This window comes from Lepidochelys olivacea (assembly GCF_965140295.1).
Source record: "Lepidochelys olivacea isolate rLepOli2 genome assembly, chromosome: 17".
Classification (NCBI taxonomy): Eukaryota; Metazoa; Chordata; order Testudines; family Cheloniidae; genus Lepidochelys; species Lepidochelys olivacea.
In genome coordinates this window covers 16,099,376-16,125,402 of record NC_140427.1, presented here as the reverse complement: position 1 = coordinate 16,125,402, position 26,027 = coordinate 16,099,376, and the positions used below count along the sequence as shown (strand labels likewise).

Genomic DNA, 26,027 nt, shown 5'->3' with positions numbered 1-26,027 from the left:
GCTGGGCACCAGGGCCTGCACCACGCCAGTAGGGACCCAGGGCTTGCTGTGGGTGGCTATAGCAGGGCCCCCGCAGGATGCTTCTGGGCTTCTCTTTAGGGCCCCGCCAAATTATGGGCCTGGCCCCTTTAAATCGCAGACATCGCGAGATTTGGCAGGTCTCGACCGGGGCTGCTGGAGCGCTCGCGCCTCGGCTGTCATGGCCGCCGCCCGTTCTGCCCACGTGACCCACGCGCTGCCCCGCGTCCCGGCGCTGAAGTCGCGCGGCGAGTCCGTCCTCCCGGGTTCGGGGGCGGGCCCCGGGAGGTCAAAGGGGAAGGGTCGCCAAGGTGGCGTCTCCCGCGCGGCTCGTGTTGCCGCGGTAGAGCGGCGGTTGGCGTTGCCGGCCCGGCGGGGGGCGTATCGGGCTCTGCTGGGCCAATGGCCCCGACTCCGCTGCTCCTCGTTGGGGGCCGGGGCTGGCAGAGGCTCCTGGGGCCCCAGGGGGAGCTGCTGGTGCAGGGACTTCAGGGGTCTCAGAGGGGGCTGTTGGGGCCCCTGGTAGCCCAGAGGGGGCTGCAGGTGTTGGGGTCCCAGGTAGGTCAGAGGGGGCTGCAGGTGCTGGGGTCCCAGAGGCAGTTATTGGGGTCCCAGGTAGGTCAGAGGGGGCTGCAGGTGCTGGGGTCCCAGAGGCGGTTATTGGGGTCCCAGGTAGGTCAGAGGGGGCTGCAGGTGCTGGGGTCCCAGAGGCGGTTATTGGGGTCCCAGGTAGGTCAGAGGGGGCTGCAGGTGCTGGGGTCCCAGAGGCAGTTATTGGGGTCCCAGGTAGGTCAGAGGGGGCTGCAGGTGCTGGGGTCCCAGAGGCAGTTATTGGGGTCCCAGGTAGGTCAGAGGGGGCTGCAGGTGCTGGGGTCCCAGAGGTGGTTATTGGGGTCCCAGGTAGGTCAGAGGGGACTGCAGATGTTGGGTTCCCAGGTAGGTCAGAGGGGGCTGCAGGTGCTGAGGCCCCACAGGGGGTTATTGGGGCCCCAGAGGGAACTGCCGCTGCAAGGTCTGTCCAGAGGCTTTGGCAAGGTAGCCAGGACCAGGAGCAGCAGAGAAGTGAGAGAAACTGAGGACTCTGCCCCAGTTTTTCAGTATGTGGGGGAGAGGGCCAAGCGGAAGGAGAGGGTGTTTGTCTGGGGTTTCTGTTATGCTGGGGCCCTGGGGATCCCCAGCTTCGTTATGCCTGATGCAGGCTGGAAAAAGCGCCGGAGGATCCAGCCCACACCTTACCGCCTAGAAACAGCTGAGAAGGTGGGTGAAAACAGCTGGGAGACCCATTAAGTATTATTGGAAGGACACTTGGGAGTGGAGATGCATCCAAGTCAACTCTTTAGATCCTGACTTTCCCCGTGATCACAGGTGTTTTGGCTTGGATGTTTGGTTCAGCTCATTATAGTGAGAGGGACCAGCTGCAAAATTAGCACCTGAACTTTCCCAAGCTTTGGTCTAATCATTTTGTTTAGGCCTGTCTCTGATATTTTTCAGGGGGATTCATTTCAAAGAAGTATTTTCTTCTGGTGATGAGGATTTTTTTTCCTGTGTTTTTAACGAGATGTAATCTCCAAGTTCAAATGACTGTCAATGTGAGCTCAGTGTAACAGGACTCTAAGCCTGTTTGAATGAAAGAGAACAAGGTCTGAGATTTTAAATGTCATGTCGAAAAATGCAGAGCAACATATTCATTCTAAGAAGGTGATTTAAAAAAACTTCCTTCTATCCACTGATTTTAGCATTTATCTCAATGAATCAGACTTGGCAGGTGTCTGTCCAAAAATATAAAGCTTTTGGGAGTTAATTTATCAGCATTACCTTAATTCCATTGTTGTCAATGTAGCTGAGTCAATGTGCCTAAGGAGAGTTTGTGTCTTCATAACAATCATTGTTTATTATTTGCACTGTGATAGTACTTAGAAACTCCCAACAGGAATGGGATTCCATTGTTCTCGGACCTGTGCAAACGCACAGGAGCTTGTACGCTGTTGGGGGAGTGGGGTGGGCAACCTGAGCCTGAAAAGGAGCCAGAATTTACCAGCGTACATTGCCAAAGAGCCACAGTAATAGGTCAGCAGTCCCCCATCAGCTCCCCCCCCCCCCCCCCCGGTTTCCAGCGCCTCCTGCCTGCAGGCAGCCCCACTGATCAGCACCTTCTCTCCCCCCACCCCCCGCACCTCCGCTTTCAGGAGGCTCTGGGGAAAAGGGGGAAGGAGTGAGGGCATGGGGTGGGAATGGGTGGAGTGGGGGGCAGGGCCTGTGGCAGAGCCAGAGGTTGAGCAGTGAGCACCCCCCAGCACATTGGAAAGTTGGTGTCTGCATTAACCTCTGAAGAGAAGCATGTGGCTCCGGAGCCACACATTGGTCACCCCTGCTCTAGAGAGCTTAAGCATGGTATATAGCGGGGTGGGCAAACTTTGGCCCGAGGGCCACATTGGGGTGCAAAACTGTATGGAAGGCTGGGTAGGGAAGGCTGTGTCCCCCAAAAAATCTGTTCCCCGCCCCCTCCCACTTCCTACCCCCTGACTGCCCCCCTCAGAATCTCCAACCCATCCAACTCCCCCGCTTCTTGTCCCCTGACCTCCCCTTCCCAGGACCCCCACCCCTAACCGCCACCTCCCAGGACCCCAGCTGCTATCCAACCCACCCGCCCCCTGACAGGACCCCAGGACCAAACCCCCCTGTACCCAAACTTTCCCCCCGACCCCTATCCACACCCCCGCCCCCCAATGGGACCCTGGGACCCAACCCCCCAGCTCCCTATCTGCGGACTGCCCGACGTCTATCCACACCCCCGCCCTCTGACAGGCCCCCCAGGACTCCCACACCTATCCAACCCCCTCTGTTCCGCGTCCCCTGACTGCCCTCCCGGAACCTTCAGCCCATCCAACTGCCCCCTGCTTCCTGTCCCCTGACCCCCCGCCCCCCGGTTCCCTGCCCCTTATCCAACTCCCCGCCCCCTTACCATGCTGTTCAGAGCTTTAGGACTGGCAGCCGCACCACCCGGCCAGAGCCAGACATGCTGCCTGTGCGGCAGCATGCTACGGGGGAGGGGAGGGCCGGGCCTGGGGGGCAAGCCTCCCCAGCCAGGAGCTCAAGGGCTGGGCAGGACGGTCCCGCGGGCCATAGTTTGCCCACCTCTGGTATGTACTATATTGCCAGAACCATAACCGAGATGGGGAAAATGACAATGTTAGAGAGCTCGCGATTTCCTTTAACTCCCCACAGAAGAAAAGTATCCCCAAAGTTGGTTGCTCTTTTGTACCTTTGCACTTTGAACAAATTAGAAACCCATCTTAAAGAAGTAGTTTAAATTCATTCGTCTCCTTTAGCCTAATTCTTGGTGGCTTACACTCTGCCTGAGGAGCGCTGAAATTTATGTAAATTGTTTGAGAGTCTTTATTTTTATTTTTTTTAAAAAACCCAACAACTTACTAGTTTAGAAAACAAAATCTTGTTCATTTTTGTTGTTCAAGTTGTGCTGAAGTGGAAAAGTTTTGGTGTTCTGTGTCCTGCTTCTCATTCTTTTATTTCGCAAAACGACTGCCAGGGTGGATTTGATTTAAATCACTAGTCAGGAAGACTCGATTTAATCATGGTTTTCTACATAAAAGTGCATTCTTGTTGGTTGTTATAACCTTAATACATATTCTTCACAACTCAGAGATGGATGTAGGTTTCATTTTTAAAAGGTACACATTATACATTTTTAAACAGTGATTTATTTTGAAAACTTTTCAGATTAGTTTTACAACTATATCAGAAAACAAATGATTGTTTGGTTATTTCATTTACCAAAGGTAAACTGGGAGGTGAACTATCTCCAATTCAACAGGTTAATCATTAATATTTGGAGGATTTTCTAGCCATGCTGTATTAGGAGGAGAACATCACCAGACAGACATTTAAATGGTTTTATTTAACTAGAACAACAACGTTAAGTATTCTGGATTTTTTTCTTCAACAGCAAACATATAATATTTTAACAAAACAAGCATATGTCCCTCACTTCTCACATTTGTCTCTAGACTACTTCTCCTTGACAAGATCTATTCCACCCCCAACAATCTTCTATTCATTGAACTTTTTGAAACTTTGCACTTTAAGAGAGAGGTAAGGGATTGACTCTGTGTACACAAATTTGCAGAGGGACAATAGAGTTGAGGTCTGATATTTTTCACCTCTGTATATTATTTATTTATTTAAAAACATTTTTTGCTGTTAACAAGCACGTTACCTCTGGAGACACAAATCCACAGTTTGAGAACTGCAAAACTAAGCATCTCGGATGGTATCTTCTAGACTGCCATTCGGTAGATAGAAAGATTAACCTAAATAATTTATACAGAAGCCCGTGGAACCCCATAAGATTGGGTCTCTAATCCATGAACTATTGGAACTCATTTACAGAACTTTTCTTAAACGTTACATGAATATATTGTCTCATACTATAGAATTAGAATGTAAATCCCTATTCCATGATGAGATATCTTTGAGCTATAATGTATCTTAATTAAAACTATCTTTAGATAAGTTTTTTCCTCAAAAAGCATTTTATAAAAAAAAATCCGATTTAAAAAAAAATCCAATTTTTTTGATTATTTCTTTTTAAAAAATCATTGATTTTTATCCACCCTGAAGACCGCACAGTTTTTGCATGACTGACGTGTTCCAGGATGGATTGCAGGGGTTGCTGCATTTGTGAATTTAGGTGTGTTGATAGAGCTCTGTAGTCTCATCGAGATGAACAGCTTTTTGGTTTTAAATCTCTCCAGGGCTGCCCAGAGTCCGGGACTAGTCATTACTTCCTGGAGTGCTAAACTTGCACCTGAGTGCTGTGTCCATGCGTGCTATTACTGAAAGCATAAAAAAAAAAAAAAAAAACAGTTTAGAATTAATTTCCATCCTGGATTTTATTCAGAAAAGAAGCCAGAAGAATCGGGTCAGCAGTGCATAGTCTCTCTTTAGTCTGGACTACTTTGGGGTTGTCTCGTATATCCACAGACGTGATAGGTTTTGCTGAGTTGTTATACGTACTGCTTAGGTCATGTCTAGACTACAGTTGCCACAGTGGTGGAGCTATGGTGGTGCAGCTGTGCCACAGTAGAACTCTAGTGTAGACACTTCCCATGTTGACAGAAGGGTTTTTCCCCCATCAGTGTAGTTAATCCACCTCTCCGAGAGGTGGTAGCTAAGATGACGGAAGAATTCTTCCGATCTACTCTTGGGGTTAGGTCACCCTAACTACAGTGATCAGGGTGTGAAATTTTTCACAGCCCAGTGCGACATAGCTAGGTTGATCTAATTTTTAAGTTTAGATCAGGCTGTGTCTTTAAAAACAAACCAAGTTTTTGGACTAGTTGCTAAAAAGAACAAGTGTTTAGAAGCTTGTCTAGCAGCTGTTTGAGCTTTATTCTTAAAACACAACAGCATAAGGACTACTGATGACCCTCTTGTAAGGGTTGTAACAGGAAGACTCCTTTGCCATGAATTGGGGGAAGTAATCTAAATAAACATGATTCTGAGTTTATAAAATCAAATAAGCTTCAATTTTCCAAAACAGATTTATAACTCAATGTTTTGCTTTTTCTTAAAGATATCCTCTGCAGCATGTGGCTATGGCTTCACTCTAATATCCTCAAAAACCACTGACATTACCAAAGTTTGGGGCATGGGGCTGAACAAGGATTCTCAGCTTGGCTTTCAGAGAAGCAGGAAGGATCAAAGTAAGCATCTCAGCTCTTGTAGGGATTTGAGGAATCATAAATAAGCTATTGGAAAACATTGCAGATGTTTCTAGAAGTCTAAATCCCAAGGGTGTTGGGTGACCTTTAAGACAAACTGTCCTAGGTATTTCCTGGGGATGGAGAGCCAGTGGGGTTGGGTTGCAGTGTTGGTGGCTGAGAGGGTTTTTGAGAATTCTGTCTTGTAAAGAATTTAGTTTTGTCCGTGGAGTGGTTTTATAAATGTATGTAGTGTACCAGCCCAGACCCATTTTGGGCGTTACGGGGTAACCCATCAGCTAGGAAAATGTCTTTGCTACCACATGTTAGGCACGTATCTGGTGGTCATTGCCATCGCCCGGGTGGATATAGATGCTGGAAGTGGTGCAGTTTTTCTGTATCATGTAATGTTTTAACGTTATTGGGCATCCAATCCGAACAAATCATAAAATCACAAAAAGGGCCTTAACTCATGGAAACATAGTTAAATTTTTACCAAAATTGGCAGCTTAGCTTGGAAATTTGTATGCTAGTAGAAGGCCTTGGGTACCATTTGTGGTGCAAATTTGGGGTCATGGTTAAGGGGCTCCTGAGATCCAGCTCCCTTTCTCTCCTGGCAAATGAGCTGTCTTTAATTGTAAAGTGCTCTAACATGCAAATGCAGAGCCAGATTGGCTTGACAACTTCTCTGCCAGATGAAGACCCAGAGTAGCATCTGGGCTACAATTCTGGGGTCCCTTGGTGACTAGAGCTCCCCTTTCCCCGATCTGTTTTTACAATGGGTCAAACAACCCTGAGAACTCCAGCAATTGGAGCTGCAGATAGTGCTGATGCCTTAAGCATGCAGTGCTGAGCTGGGGAGTGTGCTCAGTTCTTGCTACAGGCATGCAAAGTGGAATTCAGGGGAGCTAAGAATGGGTACACTCACTCCACACCATGGGCACACCTAGCTAGATCCATAAAGGGACTCGGTGCCTAAATCCCAAGTTTAGGCACCACCACAATTCACAAAACCCATGCACAGCTGCTGCCCAACCCTGTAGGTGCCTAAGTTTTTGCTCTAAAAATTCCCTAGCCACCTACGTTTCTGCCTCTGTGCATGTGAACATAAGAACGGCCATACTGGGTCAGACCAAAGGCCCATCTAGCTCAGTATCCTGATTTCTGACCGTGGCCAATGCCAGGTGACCCAGGGGGAATGAACAGAACAGGGAATCATCAAGTGATTCATCCCCTGTCGCTCATTCCCAGCTTCTGGCAAACAGAGGCTAGGGACAACATCTCTGCCCATCCTGACTAATAGCCATTGATGGACCTATCCTCCCTGACCTTATCTAGTTCTTTTTTGAACCCCATTATAGTCTTGGCCTTCACAACATCCTCTGGCAAAGAGTTCCACAGGTTGACTGTGCATTGTGTGAGGAAATACTTCCTTTTGTTTTTTTAACCTGCTGCCTGTTAATTTCATTGGGTGACCCCTAGTTCTTGTGTGATGTGAAGGGGTAAATAACACTTCCCTATTCATTATCTCCACACCAGTCATGATTTTATAGACCTCCGTCCTATCTCCTCTTAGCCATCTCTTTTCCACTCTGAACAGTCCCCGTCTTTTTAATCCCTCTTCATATGGAAACCGTTCCATCCCCCGCAGCATTTTGGTTGCCCTTCTCTGAACCTTTTCCAATTTTAATATTTTTTCTGAGATGGGGCGACTACATGTGCACACAGTATTCCAGATGTGGGCGTACCATGGATTTATATAGACGCAACATGATATTTTCTGTCGCCTTATCTATCCCTTTCTTAATGGTTCCCAACATTCTGTTCTTTTTTTTGACTGCTGCACATCGAGTGGATGTTTTCAGAGAACTGTCTGCAGTGACACCAAGATCTCTTTCCTGAGTGGTAACAGCTCATTTAGATCCCCCCATTTTATATGTATAGTTAGGATTATGTTTTCCAATGTGCACTGATCAAGACTGCGTTTCATCTGTGATTTTGTTGCCCACTCTCACAGTTTTGTGAGATCTCTTTGCAGTCTGTTTTGGACTCAACTATCTTGAGTAATTTTGTATCATTTGCAAATTTTGCTACCTCACAGTTTACTCCTTTTCCCAGATCATTTATGAATATGCTGAACAGTACTGGTCCCAGTACAGATCCCTAGGAGATGCCGCTATTTACCTCTTTCCATTCTGAGAGCTGACCATTTCCTCCTATTCTTTGTTTCCTATCTTTTAGCCAGTTACTGATCTATGAGAGGACCTTCCCTCTTATCCTCATGCCTAAACCCCAGCATGTTTCTCCAACCATTGTGCTGCCTATCTTCCCTTGGGGGGCTCAACTGGGTAGGCGCCTAATGCCACACAAGGCGGTTGGGGAGGCCAGGGCCTCCCTTACAATGTTTAGCTTAATGGTTAAGGTACTCATCTGGGATCTGGCAGAGCCTGGGTCAGTTTCCTCTCATGGCCTCAGGAGGAGCTGGGATTTGAACAGCGATCTGTCACTTCTTCTTAAATGAGTGTCCTCAGCGGGGGGCACCACTCTCCCTCCTGACTTTTACCCACTGGTTAGGGCACTCACCTGGGGTGGGGGTGAGTCTGCTTTGATTCCCCACTCTGCCCACTGAGAAGGGATGTGAATAGGGATCTGCTATCTCGCAAGTGCGTGCCCTGAGTGCTGATCTAAGGGATCTTGTGATGTGGGTTGCTCTTCTTCTCTTGTTGATGCTGGGCCACTTTAATGAAATAATTACATAGCAGTTGGGCCACCGATAGCTAGTCTCATGAATGTTCTATAGCCCAGTGGTTTGGGGTGTTGCTCAGGATGTGGGAGATGGGGTTCAATTCCCCCTCTGCCTGCCTGGTGGGATGTAAGCAGCCATCACCTAAGTGCTGGGCTAGGCGGGGTCCTGGTGTGGGGCTCCCTCAGGCTTTCCTCTTGAAGCCGTTCCACTTCAATTAGCTATTAATTGGGCCAAAGAAAGTAAATGCTGAGCTATCTGATCACTTTGGTTGCTCTTCTCTGGGCTTGTCTACACAACAGAACTGGTATAACTTTGCTGACAGAGCCCCCTAGTGGAGGCCGAATTTTTTTTTTTTGCTGGCCTAGGTATGTCATCTCTCCGAACAATATCTGCTAAACTGTAAGTAGCACTATTTTGGTGGCAGGTGTGTCTACACCACAGGTTTTGCCAGCAAAGTTACACTGACCAAGGCATGTGATTTTTTTTTCACACTTCTAGCTGACGTAACTGTCATGCTGCCTGTCGTGGCTCAAGAGTGGGGGCACCAACCTCAGGGCAGATTTTTAGAAACCAGGACACAAACCCCAGATTGGCTGTGACTTATATACTTAGATTTCACCAATCAATTGTCAAGTGTAAACTCCTCAGGCTCTATAACAGCCTTAACTTGGAGTCACAGTCAGTCTCCTTGGTACTCTGATCTGTCTTGCCACCCACGGGAGCATGTCTCTGATACAGATGGTTCCTTACAGCAAGAATCACAGAAATATTCAGGTTACTCCCAGCCCAAAGGACCAGTCATTTACTCCAGGTCACCTGCACCTTAGATCTCACACCAATGACAACACTTGTAACCAACCCCATAAAAACTATAAGATTTATTAGATAGGAAAAGGAAAAGAGTTATTTGTAAAGTTAAAGCAGATGAAGATACACACACACACACAAATGAGGAACAGTCATATGTTTCAAAAAAACAACGAGGAGTCCGGTGGCACCTTACAGACTAACAAATTTATTTTGGGCATAAGCTTTCGTGGGTAAAAAGCCCACTTCAGATGCATGGAGTGAAAACAAAAGCTTATGCCCAAATAAATCTGTTAGTCTGTAAGGTGCTACCGGATTCCTCATTGTTTTTGTGGATACAGACTAACACGGCTACCCCTCTGATACTAGTCATATGTTTCAAAAGGTAATAGATGCTTCTACAATAAGCAAGCTCTATATGTCCTTTAGAGCTAACCATCTCGGGCTCTCTTATCCCTAATCCTCCCCCACCACCACACCCACACCCCACCACCAGAGTTGAAGCAGCATAGAGATGCCTAGTTCCATTTGTTTGGTGTTTTCATCCCCTCCTGCCATGCGCTCTGAGCTGCAAACTCGGCTGATGGGAGGAATCCACTTGCATGATTCATCTTCATGGGAGGAGAGCAGAACAGTAGTCTCTTGTCCTCTTTAACATCCCACAATAGTCTGTCTGGTGTCGATGGACCTTTCCTGTTGGGAAAGACGTAACATCTTGTGTTGCAGATCAGCTCTTCATACTAATTAATGTTTCTCTCCTGTCTGGTGACTTACACGGAGTCACAAAGGCTTACAATACAACTGCTCAAATATTACCTTACTGTATGGGATACAGATGCTGTAAATTATATTAATGCATGCAGCAACTAGTATTTATGAAATGGTTGTGAAATACATTCTTATAGGTATTGGAATGATTTTAACAATATTAGCACACAGGTGAGCCAGCCTCATTCCAGCTATGTTTGTGTCAGTGTTCAATTGAAACCTGGGGATTTTGGCATGAGCTAGCACCTGCTCTGCCAGTGTCATGACGTTCACTAGGGGTTGTGCTTTTTTTTCCTTTACACACTTCTGGCTGACCTCGCTTTGTAGTGTAGTTTAAATCTCAGAACTCCCTCCAGCCTGTCAATATCTTTCTGGTATTGAGGGGCAGATGTAGCGGCATTAGAGAGTGATAGAATGGCTGTTATTTCCCGGTGAAACCTGCCTCTGTGTAGGCAGTCTCCTGGATTGCATTTCCTGTTTGCATTGCAAGCTCCCTCCAGTCACTAAGATCCAGATTGTTGATACCTACAAAGAGGGTACCTTGCCGCACAAGAGATCCTAGGCAATCAGTGGGATGTCTTGTGGCGTAAAGTACTTCTACTCACTGTGTGTAAAGAGATCGCCGTCTGATCTTAAGGGAGCCATTTTCCCTCTAGTATAAGTTCTTCCTTTGATACATTTGTAAAAGCTCATCTCCCTTTAACCTTTTGTCTAGCGCTAATTATATTTTGCTTTTTTGCTGCTCTTTTCTTTTCCCTGATGGCCTTAACTAATTGTATATTCTGTTGAGTTACCAACTCTTTGATTTCTAGTACAATATTTAAAAAAACACTTTAGATCTTTGATCCCTTGTGAAGCCACATTTGCTGCTGCTTGTTCCTGCATTCCTTTTTCTGAGAGGAATTTTAATCTGCTGTGCTTTAAGTATGGTGTCATGAGGTCCACTGAATGCATCAGATGAAGTGAGCTGTAGCTCACGAAAGCTCATGCTCAAATAAATTTGTTAGTCTCTAAGGTGCCACAAGTACTCCTTTTCTTTTTGTGAGGTTCCCTGTTCACCTTGCACACTGACTTTGAATGTTTCCTCCCATTGTGCCTGAGTCACAAAGCCCACAGTTCAGCAAAGTAGTTAAGCACATGCTTAACTTCAAGCTCTTCAGTAATCCATCCAACATGCTTAACTGCTTTGCTGAAATGAAATTTTCAAATTCCCTGAATGTGGCTGCCTGAAATCTAATGCCACCAAACTTCTGCATTCTGTGAATTGCTTACTGGGCAGAATCCAGCACTTGCTGTTTCCAAGCCTTCCCTATTAGCAATTAGTATGAGATAGATCCAGGTCACCCCTGGACTCTGGTTAGGATCTTTGCTTTCTGGATCATAAATTGTCCTTTACCTAATACAGGAATCTGTTTGGCAATGTGTTCATAAATACGATCCGCGAGCAAACACACACCAAGTTCACTTTGTAGAAGTTGGTAATTTCTGATTTGTCTGTTCTTTCTTAAAGCTAAAAGCTATGAATGTGTCTTGGAACCATCTCCCATTCCATTACCACTGGACACTCCCCAGGAGACTCGGATCTTGCAGGTGTCTTGCGGGAGAGCTCATTCCCTGATCCTGACGGACAAGGAAGGAGGTACAGTATCACTTATAGTGTGGCAAGGGACAACAGAGTCTGATTGCTCAAGTCAAGTCTTGTCTTTTCTTCTTTCCTTAAAAGCTGAACCCAAACCTGACTGTATAAATATGGCACATGGAAGTGTTTTTTCAACCATTAAAGCAGGATTGTTCAGTGAAGGGAAAACTCTAAGCTTAAATCTTCTTCACATTCTGCGTTCCATCTGGCCCAAGCTGTAGATGTTTTTGTTCTGCAAGTATTCTAAAATATGGTTTGTCTGTCTAGCCCTGGGGCTTGTTAAGTGTAGGGTATTTGTCTCTTTCAGCTGGATGTATTTTCTAATTCAGGTTTCGGACAGGTATGCCAATACCTTATGGCATTTTCTTTGTGAAACTTCTAAGTGCTACTTGGCTAGGTAGAATGTTGCATTCATAAAGGTAATTAATTAATAGGCTTATATAGAGAGGAACCTGTGTTGACTGGCTCTCAAATGCCCTGAGAATTCTTTAGCACACCAACTTCAGTGCAGTATTTAGCATCCCAGTGCAGCTATTGATCGCTGAGAGAATTGATCACTTGATTTGGTGCTTCTGTGGAAATGCTGATCTTATTTCTAAGTCTCCTAGGCAACAGCCGAAGGAGCTAGTCAATTATGGAGGAATGGCCACTAGCTTCTAGGTACTAGTATAGTGCATATGACATTACTGCTTAGATACTGTTGCCTGAAATGTCTTGAATCTCTCATGTTTAGGTGACCCCTGGTGAGAAGGTTCAAGATCATCTTGTAGGTGCTTGAGAACTAAGCATTTTGGGTGTATGTTGGGATTATGCAGGCTGTGTTGCAGTTAGGAGCTACCATCTATGAGAGAGAATAAATGCTTGATATTAACTTGAATAGCTAAATGGAAGTCAGATGCATGCAGTTGTTGTTTTTCAGTCTTCAGCATGGGCAACAATTCCTATGGGCAGTGCGGCCGAAAAGTTACTGAAGGTGAAATTTACAGGTGAGACTACCCCCCGAATTCATACCCTTTATTTTTGCATAATAGAAGTTCTCATATAATTAATTACAGGTCTATTTTCTTTACTTTCATACTCCCTTCCCCAGTGAAGGTTTTTAGTACAGCTTTTCTCCATCCCTACTAATGTAGTGCCAGGTAATGTACTGTGAGAACGGGTAGACTAGTGCTAAATTAATTTGGAGGCAGTATAATCTAGTGGTTTGGGTATAATCCAGGGACTGGAATCAGGAGCTCCTGAGAGAAAAGTCCCAGCTCTACCAAGTAGAACTCCTATTGCTTTAGATTAGTCACTTAAACTAACCTATAGAAAGGGGAAATCATTTCTCTCCCTTCAGAAGATGGAAAGTGCTCTATAGTGTTAAGTGTTCTGAGTACATGTGAAGACTCCCTTCCCCAGATATTTTGCAAAGAGCGCAAGCCTCTGGAAGTTTCAGTTGCAAACCCTTGAAATCTTCCCTTTGTTTTACCTTTTCTCTTTCTCTGCTGGTGATGCAGTGAGAGCCATCTAATTCACCGACTGCGAAAGTTTGAAGGCAGGGTTGTGCAGGTAAGAGCCTTTTCTCAATCTAAAACCTGTCTGAGGATGGGGGTCATTCAACAGATGTCTTCTAAAATGGGAAAGAGGCCCTACTGCTTGATTCTTTGGGGCTTGAACAATTGCCCCTTATCCTATACCACTTCCCAGCTAGTGTGATTGACTTTGCTGGGTCTGAATTCCTGGGAGGATCAGGAAACATGAGACCTTAGCTGATGGGCACCCTCTGCTGCTGAATTTCTTTGGCTGCATTTGAGTATTATCTGTTGAGAGGCCTATCCCTGACCATTTCTCAGTCATCTCGGCCTTTTGTGTCTGCTACCTCTCCTTTTACCACCAATTTGCAGCAGTTGGGCACCGAGACCTTTTATTTGTGAAGTCCCAAGTGCTATCCAATGCCTTAACCATGAGACCATTCTCCCTGTAAATTGCCAGCTAGATTCACATACGGTCAGATTCTAGATGAGGATTTCTAGGATTGGATGAGGCCTAATTAGCACACACGATCGCCCTGCTGTTTCATGCAGCTGCAGTAACTGCATGCACAAAGTGGTCAGTTAAACTGCACAACTAGCCATTTGCGTGTTCATTTGCCTGGATTGCATGTACGCACTTGAGAAAATTTGGCCCATAAAATCCACCCAGTGATCTCCTAGAAAGCAAGGTAACTAATCCAGGCCAGTGGGATGGGAGAGGCCCGCATTATATTCAGCCAGAGTTTTCCAAAATAAGTCCTTTAACGTTAAAAGCCTAAATCCTCATTTAGGCTCTTAAAAATCACTAGCCAGATTTTCAGGTGGGTTGAGCACCTAGCAGCTCCCTGTGATATTGGTGTCAGCTCTTAGGTGCTCGCTGTTCTTGAACATTTACCCAGTGATTTAGGAGAGACTTTAAGCCTCACCTTTGGAAATTTTGGCCCTAGTTCAGTGATACTCAGACCTCAGTGGTTCAGGAGCCAAATTAGCGATCAGCATTCCCCAAGAGAGCCACAGTCATGGGAATTCATTGTTTCATTTACTATAGTACTAGATATTCATATTTAAAACAGTATGACAGGGCAATAAAATATTTAGTTATATGTTCTCACAGCAAACAAGTTAATAACTTAGTGCAAGTTGATAACTTAATTGGTTAATAACATAGTAAAAGCCTCCTGATGGGTTAATAACTTTGACGGGTTAATAATTAAATCCCACTGTGTTTTCATGTCATGTGCCGCAAAGAGCGGCAGGGGACATGTTAAAGAGCCGCTTGTGCATCCCAGTCTGAGTATCACTGGAATAGCTCACGCCAATCCCACGACAGGCGTGGGTATTGTGTAAAACATGATCAGTCCAAGAACAGATGTGGAGCGGCAGAGGGACATTCCGGGTTGCTGTAGTTCTTAAGTCAAAGAGTCAAATTGCAAGGTGTAGCTGACATCACGTGAACCAGGAAATAATCATTCTTGGAAGGGAGGTTGTGATGAGAGTTCTCTTCCATCGTTCATTGATGCCATTTTATGATGTTGGGCTATGGTTTGCTTGGGCCTCGTTGTTCACTATGTTGTTTGGAATTCCACTTCGGGAGCGCTCACTACAGACAAAGCCAAAATTCTACTGTGTTCACCAAGGCCTGTGTTGGGGTGGTTTTAACCTTCCCTCTTGTACATGTAGCTGTTCTGTTTGCTCTGGACAGAAGGCCCCAAAATTGGCAAGTTCTGGCTAAAGAGAACAGGCATGTTGAGTACAAGAGATTCACATTCATAAGTCCGCACATGATGTCATGGTGCACTAATTCTCAACATGATCTGACTTAGCTTTTCACTTGCATGTAGATTGTCTGTGGGCAGGATCACAGTCTGTTCAGGACGGAGAGAGGCGATGTTTACTCCTGTGGATGGGGAGCTGATGGACAAACAGGTAGGCCTTTCAGAAAAGTAGAAGCTGAGCTGAAGTTGCTGTGCAGAAAATCCAACAAGTGCTAGTAAAAGCTTGGAACAGTGTTTGCTCTGATCAACTGACTGGAAGACAGAATGCCAGATATTTAACAGTGGCAGCAAGTTGAGATAAGGTACATTGCAACTCACTTGTGTTAGAGGATGTTTTTGTCTTGCCAGCAAATTCTGTTTGAGAATATTTCAAGCCATCTCAAGCCATTTATCTCCAGTGCATAGGTATGGGATTGCTGTATAGTGCTTGAAATAGTCATAGCGATCCCATCTCGATGTATTGGTGAGCCTTGACTTGAACCATGACATGCTTTTCTGTCCGCACATGCAAGATAAAAACATGTTCTGTATAGACAGTACTCTGCATGCTCATGTGAATGAGCCAAGCCTATTCCTTTTATTTCTTGGAGGATGGGAGCAATTAGAGAAGAAGTTTGAATGTCCCCTGGCCTTGCTGAGTTTTAGACCCTGTTTGACCTTGAAACTCCACCCACACCCATGGTGACACGTGAGAAGTGGCAGTGGGGAAGGACTCTGGTTGGGGTGTGGCAGGTAGGTGTCCCCACCAGACCTTGATTGGAGTTGCTTACAGAGTCCTTCCTGTGTTTGGCACACAAGAGATTCTCCAAACAAACAAAAGCAAGGTCCGTTTCCCTCTCCTTCCCCTGAGAGAGGGAAAATCCACTCCTCTTTTTGGTCACCCCCACTTTGTACCTGGTCCATGCAGTCTCAGGGGCATCCAGGTCTGTGGCTGTCATCTTCTATGCTAATCTCCAGGCACAGCAAGGCTGACAGCTCGGTCTGGTCAGTGCTGGCTGAGCCCAGAAGAGTTCATTATCCACTTGAGTGAGTCTGTGCCCCCTCACAGGGAGGTCTGCGCCGATGTGGGGTTACCTATCCAGCTCTATATTGTTTTTACCTACTGCTGCTGTCCTTCTTCCAGACTCCTCCTCCTCCCCCCCCCCCATTTCCTGTTCCTGTTGCTCTTGACAACGGCCTTTACTGAGACCACCTTCCTGGCTGCTTTTGCTGTCCTAGGCAGGAAGCTTTGGCCAAGGTCCTTCTTCTTTCCCTCCTATTTGGCTGCATCATGTTGCCTATTGCGTCCTCTTACTGCTCTCCCCAGTTTGTGTCCCCCTACTCCCAGACTAGCTTTTCATCTGGCCCCAGGCAGCCTGTCACCATATCAACCATCCTCTTCACCTTGCCCCACCTATGCTTGTGAAATATGTTGTGAGCCAGCTGTGTTTCTGAGGGCACAGGAAACCTAACTGGTTTTAGGGACCCTATCTTAGCATGGGTCTCAGCTGGGTTTGAAAGAGCATTCACTAACACATCTGTCTGCACAGGCAAGATAAACCCATGTTCTAATATGGTGGGGGTCACAATATGTTTCACAGCCTTGATTAAACCTGGTTCTTTAGATAGTGTAGATTGTGTCTTAGCCGCTTCTGCAGAGCAGGACCGAACGTCTAAGTAGAAGTTGTCAAGTTTTTTTGCATCTTTTCATAAGTACACACACAGCATTAATCACAAGTGGTGTGTGAGCAGATTGTTCCACAGCAGGGGGAAAGGTCCCATGGGAGCCCTAGATATGCTGGCATGTGCATTAGCTCTGGAGCCTGCTGAGGTAAATGAAGACAGTGTGATGACCAGTCACGTCAAGTCCCAGGAGTTGTCATGCTGAGTCATTTTATTTTTGATACAGTTCCTAGTCTCGCTCCTGAATTGTCCAGACCCATACTATCAAGAAGGCTTATTTACTTTTTTCTAGGCAATTGGTCTGTGTGATGTTGTGAGGAATGGGACTTCTGTGCAGTTAGTATTGTTTCAATGTGCTCAACCCACAGGACAGCTGAACAGGTCTCTCTCCCACTCTGTAGTGGAGTTAATTGACTCTGGAGGGAAACCTGATTGTTTGGTGACAGCAATGAAGGACCGTTAGGAGTGTAAAGTAGGGAGGGGAAGTGGTGAATGGGAGTATGCATGCTTTACATAATCCACTGTATGTTAGCCTCACTGTTTTTAACAGCCACCTCCAAAATACAGGGTGGCACGCATCAGTCTGAATTGTGAGCAGAAAGATTCCTCTGCGTTACATCGGAGCTGATAGTCACCAGTCAGGGAGTAGGAATTGGTTGGCTTTATAGCAGATAGAGGAAGAACTGCTGCAACACAATTTGCTCGGGATAGTTGTGTTAGTTCCCAATGCATGTTTTGGGGTGATAGGCCTCGGCTTGGATCATTAGGTACTAAGGTAAGAAATCAACTTGTTTGCTCAACATGAAACAAGAGTGTGGGGCTGGTACAAGAATGATTCACAACCGCCCAGTCATAATAAAAATATCACTGGGGGGCTCACCACTGTTGTCTTGAGATGGGTAAAGCATGGTGAGCCTTTTTTTAAATAGCCCTGTTGGCACCAAATCCTGGGAGATGTTGAGCATCAGCAACTCTTCCATAGATTAAGGCCAGAAGGGACTATTGTGATAATCTAAGTTTGGCCTCCTGCATAACACAGACCACAGGGCTTCCCTGAGTTAATTCCTGTTTAACCATCCTCTTAGATCAAGCATTTTAGTGTAGCATTAGCCTGCTCTGAAGTGCTCTGCTATTTATCTCCTCTACAGAGACAGATAGGATACCAAACTGTTTGATCTTTGTAATATACATGGTGGGCTCTTGAGCTGTGCCACCAAGCTGCTAGAACACAGGAGGCATGCTAGGGATGTATCAGTCAGATCTTGCTTTAGCTTTGAGATAACACATCCCCAGAAGCAGGTGCACTTTTTTCTTGTTGCTTCAAAAGATCCAGTCTTTGAATGACTGGCACCATGAGGCGCATGGTATCTACCTTTTTTCTAATATGAACAAGTACAGCATTTCATTACAGCACATCTCTCTCTCCCCTTATCAGGTCTTGGCCATTACAATATCACCAGTGTGCCCACCAAACTGGGCGGAGATATTGCTGGAGTAAATATCGTTCAGGTTGCCACCTATGGGGACAGCTGTCTGGCTGTATCTGATGAAGGAGATCTCTTTGGATGGGGAAACTCTGAATACATGCAGCTGGCTTCCATCACAGAGACGACACAGGTTAGGTTAGGTTGGATGTTCCATCTGCAACTCGCCTGCCAACCTTTGGGCACTATGTAAATAACTGTTCTGTACATGAAGCTATAAAGTAAGCACCTATTCCCTGCTCCAGGTGCCTTTGATAACACAATCACTGTAAAGTGACACAACTAGCAGTGTATCTTCACCCAAAATTACTAAGCCCTACTGTCTGGGAATAATCGTATTGCTTGTATTCGTGTTTTGCCCTGAAAGCCCATGGTTTAGGGCTGTTTCAGGCCAAGCAAGGGAAGTATGTTCTAAAGTTGAGGGCCTGTGTCCTAGAGAAGGCCCTGCCAGCTTGCAAACCAAGGATGGTCTGACTGGAGTGCCTCTTCTGGCAGTAATCAGCCCCTCCAGTAGGCAGGTCACATGCCATTTAGGGCTTCACAGGAAAAAGAGCAACACCTTGAACTCCTCTCTGAAACCTAGTAGGCAGCCACAGAAGATGAGAACTCTGGAATCATGTGCTCAGTGAAGGATCCCTCTCAGAGGAGATAGATGGCCACATTCTGCTCTAGCTTCAGTCTCTCAGTGGATTTAAGGTGTAGCTCCACTTGAACTAAGTCCCCAAAGATAACAGCAGTGAGAGCTCTGGGCTTGAAGCAAATGATCTTTAACTTGTCCTGATCATTGCTGCTTCCTGGTCTGACTGGGAATCCAGCCACACCCCTCACATTGTGAACCGAATAACAAGTGGTAGATGGCCCCACTCAAAGGAGCCAATTTAATGTAGTTAAAATATTGTTTTTAAATACCTAAGTCTGTCAAATGAGTTGTCTCTCACTGGTCTTGAGTTTTCTGCAAAGCCCTGCTGTTGCTCTGTCCCAGAGGGAAAGTTGATTTAAAACTGCATCCAACTGGAAGGCTGTATGTTGGGAATTTCAACAGGAGTCGGGCACCTAATTCCCTCAGGCAATTCTGAAACTCCTAGCCATAAAGGGTAGAGAGACAGCCCAGGTAACTGCATTGCTTATAGTGGGCATGTTATACCTATAGGAGAACATATGAGGGCGTGGCTGTGTGGACCCAATTTCACTGGATATATTTTGGGGTGACTGAATGAATCTCACAGGGATTAGGGGGAGATTGATTTGGATCATTTTTGTGGAACACTTTGAAATCTGCAGATAGAGAAGTTCAAAGTGTTCAATTTACACTTTTTTTTCTGTTTTATACTTGAGTTAGTCTGATGTCAGGGCTGATAGTTTCCTAGATGAACCTATATAGCCTATAGCATGCACAGACTCCTGATTAATAATACTTAAGCATGTTAAAATATAGCTGCCAAAACCCATTAAATGTGTAAAATAAATTAAGCTATGTTTTTATATATAACAGTGAAGTCCTTTTCAACATCCCATCATTAATTTTAAGGCAGGAAATAATAGTGTCAGTCTAATTCAGTACAAAGTCAACTCTTAAAATAGCCACATCTGATAACATCATAGCTTAATTTTGACACTGGCTTGCTGAAATCCCCACAGAAGATGAATTGGCACTTATTGCCTGCCACAGAGTGGGGAATTCTCCTCTGTCAGATTATAAACAATCGCTGCAGGGTGCCAGAAGCTCACAAAGATTTTTCATTATACCATGACTCAGTGGACCATAAAGGCTCATGGTGAATGTTTTATAAATCTCTTTTAAGTGGGGTAGGCAATCTGTAGTGTGGACAGTTGTGCTGTTAATCTGTAGTTTTTGAAAAATATTCCTTGTGCAAATAATGCAGTCCTTTAATTAATCTTTTTATTAAGGTTTGAGTCTACAGCAGAGACTGCAAAAAACAGACTAAGTCCAGACATGCAATTGCTTTTTAAAATTGAACTTGCTTCTCATGTACATGGGCTTTCTGCAGATGGCTTCTACAGAGACAAAGGTTTGCAGAAAGCTCAGCCTCAAAGTCATGGGTGTGGGGTGTATTTTGGCATCCAGTCAGGAAACTGACTTCTGAGGCAGTATACCCTAGTGCAGAGAGCACTAGACTAGGACTCAGAATACTTGGGTTCTGTTCCTGACTCTGCTACTCACTTGCTGGATGACTCTGGGCAAGGCATGTCCCTGCTCGCTGCCTCAGTTTCCCCATCTGTAAGATGGGGATGATGACACTGATCTTCTTTGAGACCTGGTGATAAAGAGTACTCTATTATATTGTGACCAAATACTTAGAACAGTTCAGTTTTTTAAAAGAATTTATCCATTTCAAATTTATTTGTAATCTGCTTTCAAATGCACAAGCAAAAAGTAATCTGACAAATTTAGCCGCATTCAAACTTATGGGACAAAAGGTGCAAGCTGCATCCATTCCTCCCTACTGGCTCGAACACAGCCTTCTACAAAAATCCCACAGGGTCATTTCACAAAAGTAAATTTCTTCTTAGAGCAAATGTTTATGGTAAATAGATTTGAAATGCTGACTCAAGGTTGAATGTGGCAATTAAGCAGATGTTTGCCTCGTTCATCAATATTCAGCTATATTTGAAGGAAAATTAAGAGCAGACCATCAAATTAATGCCATTTTAGTAAACTTTTAGTTTAGTTCCTTTTGCTAATCCTGGTGTGTCCCCAGTTTAGGGCTAATTATCTAGTTTGGAAGGATGTTTTGAGATAATTAGTAGGTTAAATAACATGGGGTCAGACTGTTCCAATATGAGGCTTCCTGGAGGGGATACTGAGAACGACTGGAAATGGGGTTAGATTGCTTGGTCACCAAAGATGTTGCCTTTGAGCCAAGTCTGAGTAATGACTGTTCTGGAAAAGGAAATGCTCAACTATCTGTAACATTCATCATTCACACCCACTAAACTATAGGTTTTCCAGTGCCTTTTAAACTCTGTCACAAAAGGGCTACAGCCTATGGCCTTCTGGTCTCTCTTGTGATTGTTTGCAAACACTTGTTGAGCGGCTAGCTTCCTTGTCCTATCTAGTTCTTCAGCTCTGGGATGAATGGATTCCTTTAGGTGTACACCCCTTAACATTCTTCAGTTTTGTAGTCCAAGGTGGATTTTTTCAGCTTTGCCACTTTCCCCAATCAGTTGTCTTCACCTTTGGCCTCATTCAGCTGAACACAGTTCATTTTCCTGCTGTGGGATCACATTCACTGTGACCTCAGTCCAGCAGATGGAGGAAGCATCCATAGTTTATGTAACCGCCTGAACAATCCTATAGATACAGGGGAGAAAGGTGACTTTTACAACAATAGACATTCTGTAGACATTGTTTACATTCTCTTTGTCCTAAGAGAAACTTCCAAAAACACCAGTGAATGTCCAGGTTCTCATTGCTGGCGTATGCATTCTCTGAGGTCAGAATTGTTTGTTTTTTCTCAATAGGTGAATGTTCCGAGGCACTTACCATTCAAGATTGGGAAGATAAAGGATGCTGCATGTGGAGGGACGGGCAATGCTGTTGTAAATGGTGAGTTCATTTTTGCTGTTGCAGGGCTCCCATTGGATTTAATAAGATGGGTGAGGAGACAGGCTGTTAGGAATGAAATACTTAGCCCTAGAAGTTGTTCCTGAAGGTCAGAGCTGAGGCATGTTGGCACAGGGAGCATGCACTGCTGTGTCGATATGATTTAATTCTCCCACGCTGTCCATCTGGCAGCTTTCACAAGTATTGAACTTGAAGAATTCTTTTTGAAGTCTCACACCAGAAAGAGCTGGCTAGTCACAAATCCAAGAGGGTAGGAATGCTGGGACATAAGTGTCTCTGTACCTTGGGCACTGTGGGCCTGTTCTCTCTCAGAGACAAACTGAAAACACTCAGTTTTAATAATGCAGAGGCAGAACTACATTCGGGAAACATGATCCAAGGAAAATTGGCTTTGACGGCAAAGTTAGAGAGAATTCAAATGCAGGAAGGAGCCAAATGGAAACACATTGTGTTTTTTTTTAAATAGTCAGAATGACTTGCCAAGCCCAAAGAAAATAGCCATTTGGATCTAATTAGATTTCTGAGGCTGTATTAATTTCATAAGAGTGAATGTACTCAAAGAATTTGTTTTTATTGTAATGCAGAAGGAGGAAATGTCTTTGTTTGGGGATATGGAATTCTTGGGAAAGGACCAAACCTGATGGAAACAGCAACTCCAGAAATGATCCCACCCACCCTCTTTGGCTTGTCAGACTTCAGTCCAGACACCCGTGTTTCTCGCATTCGCTGTGGACTCAGCCAATTTGCTGCACTTAACAGTAAGTTTCCAGGCCATGGATCAGTGGGGAAAGTGTCTTTTCAATTTGTTCCCCTTTTAAAATCTTACTGAGATGTTTGTTTCTAAAACACTCTTTAAACGTGAAATGTGAACCTCAAAAATACCATGCTGAAACAATGCAATGGCTTGGATCATGTTTTCAGTTGGACCATGTCAATGACAGATGGCAGCCTGGCCTCTGTTAATGATAAATTTCTAATCTGGGTTCAGTAAAACAGATCTGTGCCCCTTCCTTTTGCTTTTTAAATTGCAACCAGCCCAGATATGCAAGTTGAACTAACTAACCTAGTGTCTGAAGCAGAAAAACCATGGCATTACAGTGCAAATACTGACTTGACAATCTTAGCGGCACTGTTAGGGCAGCTGTAACTATAATACATCAAGATTGTATGTGAAGAAAATAACTGGAGTCTGACGATGCCCAGCAGAGGGCAGCGCCATGGAAAGCTGAAGTAGGTACTCTACCTCAAGAGTAAAAGCTTCCCTCAATGATAGGTAAAATAATGTTGGAATTGAGCTGTAGCCAAATGGGAAGGATTAGAGAACATTTACCCCCATCTCCTTCAAGTGACTTTCCATAATGGTGGAGGCACATTGACCCAAGAAATGGAGAGCGTATGTCATTGTACCAAGGTGGATAAAGTGCTCGTCCATGCACACAGGCTGTACTGTTCTTACTGCCCACTATAGTCAGAGCAGTGTAGGGTGCTTTATACTGGTGTTTCCAGGCTCATACGGGAATAGCTATATACCAGTAGAACTGTGTCCCTGCAGGGACAACTTCCTCTCTTTCAGTTAAAAAAAAAAATCTCACCCCCTGCTGAAACAGTTAGGCCTTGTCTACCCAGAGTTTTTTCATTGGTATAAATCATTTTTGAAATTGGGACTCAAGTAAAATGTTTAAGAGCACCTCCAGTGACTGAGAAGCCTAAGACATCTCCAGATGTACTGAATGCAGTTTTGCCCTACCCTGATTGGAAGCCACCACTCTATCAGATGTGGAGTGGTGGCTTTCACTATCTTTGCTTATCTGGCTCACTCACTGTGCTCTGATGCATGAAGTTAAACATCTTGAAAGTCACATCGGTGCTCCTGCTTTGACTCTAAGAGCTGTGCACATAGATGGAGGATGTTGAACCTGAGTTTTGAAAATGAACACCTGGAGCTTCCACTGACTTCAGAACCTTCTGGTGGACTCTGTTCCTTTAAACAAAATCCTGCACTTTGGGTGGAGGAGAAAAGGTTCAGACCAAAAACTTCTTGTTTGCTTCTGTTCCCTGAGCTCTTCTGTGAAGACAACATTGCTCTATCAAGTGTTCTCTTAACTAAACTTACAAGACCTACTGGTGATTGACTAGAAGGCCATACCTCCATAAGCAGCATAGCTGCAACCCCTTTCCTTGTACATAAAATTACTTAGTTCATAGGCAATCTGACCTGGGTTTTTTGCTTGTTGCAGACAGAGGAGAGCTGTTTGTGTGGGGCAAGAATATAAGGGGGTGCCTGGGGATTGGAAGAATGGAAGACCAGTATTTCCCATGGAGGGTAAGTACACAGCATTCAAGCACAAACATGCCCTGTATTTAGTGTATTGTATAACAAAGAGGAGTGAGGTCTCACCCACTCACTAGGCCTAGTTGTTGATTTTGGCACTGAAAGTAACATGAAAACTTCAAATGCAAGATGGTCTTATCACTTCCTCCTTGGACTTCCTGACCAGAAGGGATGGAGTTGGGTCAGAGCTAGATGTTGTCTCCAGTGTTGTTCTGGTATTTTATAATTAGCCTATACTGAACCAGGAGAACTGAGAGACTTGGGCTCTAGTTAAGTGTTCTGTATACCAAGTGTCAGAGCCCAAGCCCTGTCCAGCATCTGTTGTGTTCACTAAGATTATGTCAAACTTCATTTAAATTAAAGAAGAAAAATCCCCACACCTATGTTCATGGAGCATTGAGTTTGAAAGTGTCCGCACCTTTCAGACAAGATTTTCAAATATTTTGGGGGCCAAGCTATCACCCTCGCTGGCACAACTGTCTAACTTAATTGCCTGAATTCTCAACTTTCATGTCACAGGCACATAAAACATCCTTTTTAAAAGGAAAAAACATTAAAGCAGGGGCAATTTCATACAGAAGTGTAGTTTATCAAAGTTGTGAATACTACTTCCTCATTTATTTAGTTAAGATTTGCTAAATTAAATGGCACAAATGCCAAGTGCATAAATTTTAACTATCCCATTTCTCCCTGGACATAGCTACTAGGAAAGTAGATGGCAGTGGTGTGTCCATTTAAAATGGTCAGGAATCTTAGGGTGCAATGCACCTTACTGTTCTTTTAAAAGAGCAGCAGCATGAGCTCCCATAGGGCACCATATATAGTGTAGAGGATCTGTTACCCTTCGTGGCTGGTTGCCTTTTCCACCACCTAGCAGCTATTTCAGTCCTCCATTGAGGACTACACATTTGAAATGCTAGTGTTCAGCTGTTCTTAAAGACCTCAGTGTAACTTAATGACTAACCTGTTCATGCTCCCAGTTCAAAAATCCACCCTTGTCCTTGAACTGAGACCAAACATGAAGCATCTCCCAGGCTTTAACAAATCATCTTGCTGAGTCTCTGCTGCTTTCTGAACAGATGGGCTGGGGCTACAATCCCCTGCATTTCCTAACAGATCAGTACATGAGCATGCACTGTGCTTTTCAGCATGTTGATGAATTCTGTAGGGTTGGCTGTTTTTGTGCCTTTTTTTTTTTGCCTGCAGTTGGAGCTGATGTTTCTTCAGTCTAATCTCCATTCCCTGGACTGAACCCCATCACCAAGGTGTCCCAAAGGCTTGCACTTTAAAAGGCGCTCAGCCTGGCTCGTATGGGTGTGTGCACATAAGTGGCAGAAAGAGCCTGAAAGCAAATTTTCTTTTTTCTTTTCAGGTGACAGTCCCAGGCGAGGTAGTTGATGTGGCTTGTGGAGTTGATCATATGGTAACTCTGGTTAAATCATTTATCTAGCAGCTGTGCTGTACCTCAGCTACACATTGGGAACGGATGGTAAAAGATGCACCCATGACGACTCTTTCAGGAAGGAGAACCCTTTGTGCTAATGTTCAGGGGATAGAATACGGCACTGACTGCACGCACTTGGCGTGTGAAGAACCACAGCTATGCTTGGAACTTTAACGGTTTCTCCAGTGCCTCTTTGGGAGGAACGTAAGGCTCTCTCCCATAGGGATGTGCATATCAAACACTTTTAATGGGCTGCTGAAAAGATTCCAACTGTCCTGCTGCCAAACTCCCAGGCAGCAATACTCTGATGCCCATTTTACTGTGTTCCTCCATAAGGAAATTGCAGGACATAATGCTATGTGCACTTACTCATACACATGGCAGTAGAACTTTAAACGCCACTGCAAGGGCGTGATGGTCTTCCCCCAACCATGTTTCTGAAAGGGAAAGTTATAGTATGGGCTGAAATAAATATATGCTAATACACCCTGGCAGAACTGTTTTTCAGCAACATTACCAGTCATACAGTGTT

General features: G+C 44.8%; 2 protein-coding genes across 6 annotated transcripts in view; one reads left to right on the top strand and one right to left on the bottom strand.

Moving 5' to 3' along the window:
• The first annotated feature begins 186 nt into the window (after window positions 1-186).
• RCC1L (RCC1 like) lies at window positions 187-25,981 on the top strand. Its single transcript, XM_084651098.1, has 11 exons — window positions 187-1,275; window positions 5,612-5,741; window positions 11,570-11,698; window positions 12,618-12,684; window positions 13,198-13,249; window positions 15,054-15,138; window positions 18,085-18,266; window positions 21,617-21,701; window positions 22,304-22,477; window positions 23,957-24,042; window positions 25,424-25,981. The coding sequence occupies exons 1-11, from the start codon at window positions 421-423 to the stop codon at window positions 25,499-25,501; spliced, it is 1,923 nt and encodes a 640-aa protein (XP_084507224.1). The 5' UTR covers window positions 187-420; the 3' UTR covers window positions 25,502-25,981.
• The window catches only part of LOC311532553 (uncharacterized protein), a 32,530-nt gene continuing 15,881 nt past the window's right edge, over window positions 9,379-26,027 (bottom strand). For all 5 annotated transcript variants that reach the window (XM_084651103.1, XM_084651105.1, XM_084651106.1 and 2 more), the window contains 2 exons: window positions 20,316-20,409; window positions 9,379-9,984 (listed from right to left, as the gene is read on the bottom strand). The gene's annotated coding sequence lies outside the window, so the exon portion shown is untranslated. The remainder of the gene's footprint in view (window positions 9,985-20,315; window positions 20,410-26,027) is intronic.

What these genes read in the sequence shown, in the direction of transcription:
- RCC1L (XM_084651098.1), top strand. Translation starts at nt 421, where the DNA reads ATGGCCCCGACTCCGCTGCTCCTCGTTGGGGGCCGGGGCTGGCAGAGG. An exon ending in GAGAAGCAGGAAGGATCAAA is followed by an intron (nt 5,742 to 11,569) that starts GTAAGCATCTCA and finishes TCTTTCTTAAAG; the next exon opens with CTAAAAGCTATGAATGTGTC. An exon ending in CCTGACGGACAAGGAAGGAG is followed by an intron (nt 11,699 to 12,617) that starts GTACAGTATCAC and finishes GTTGTTTTTCAG; the next exon opens with TCTTCAGCATGGGCAACAAT.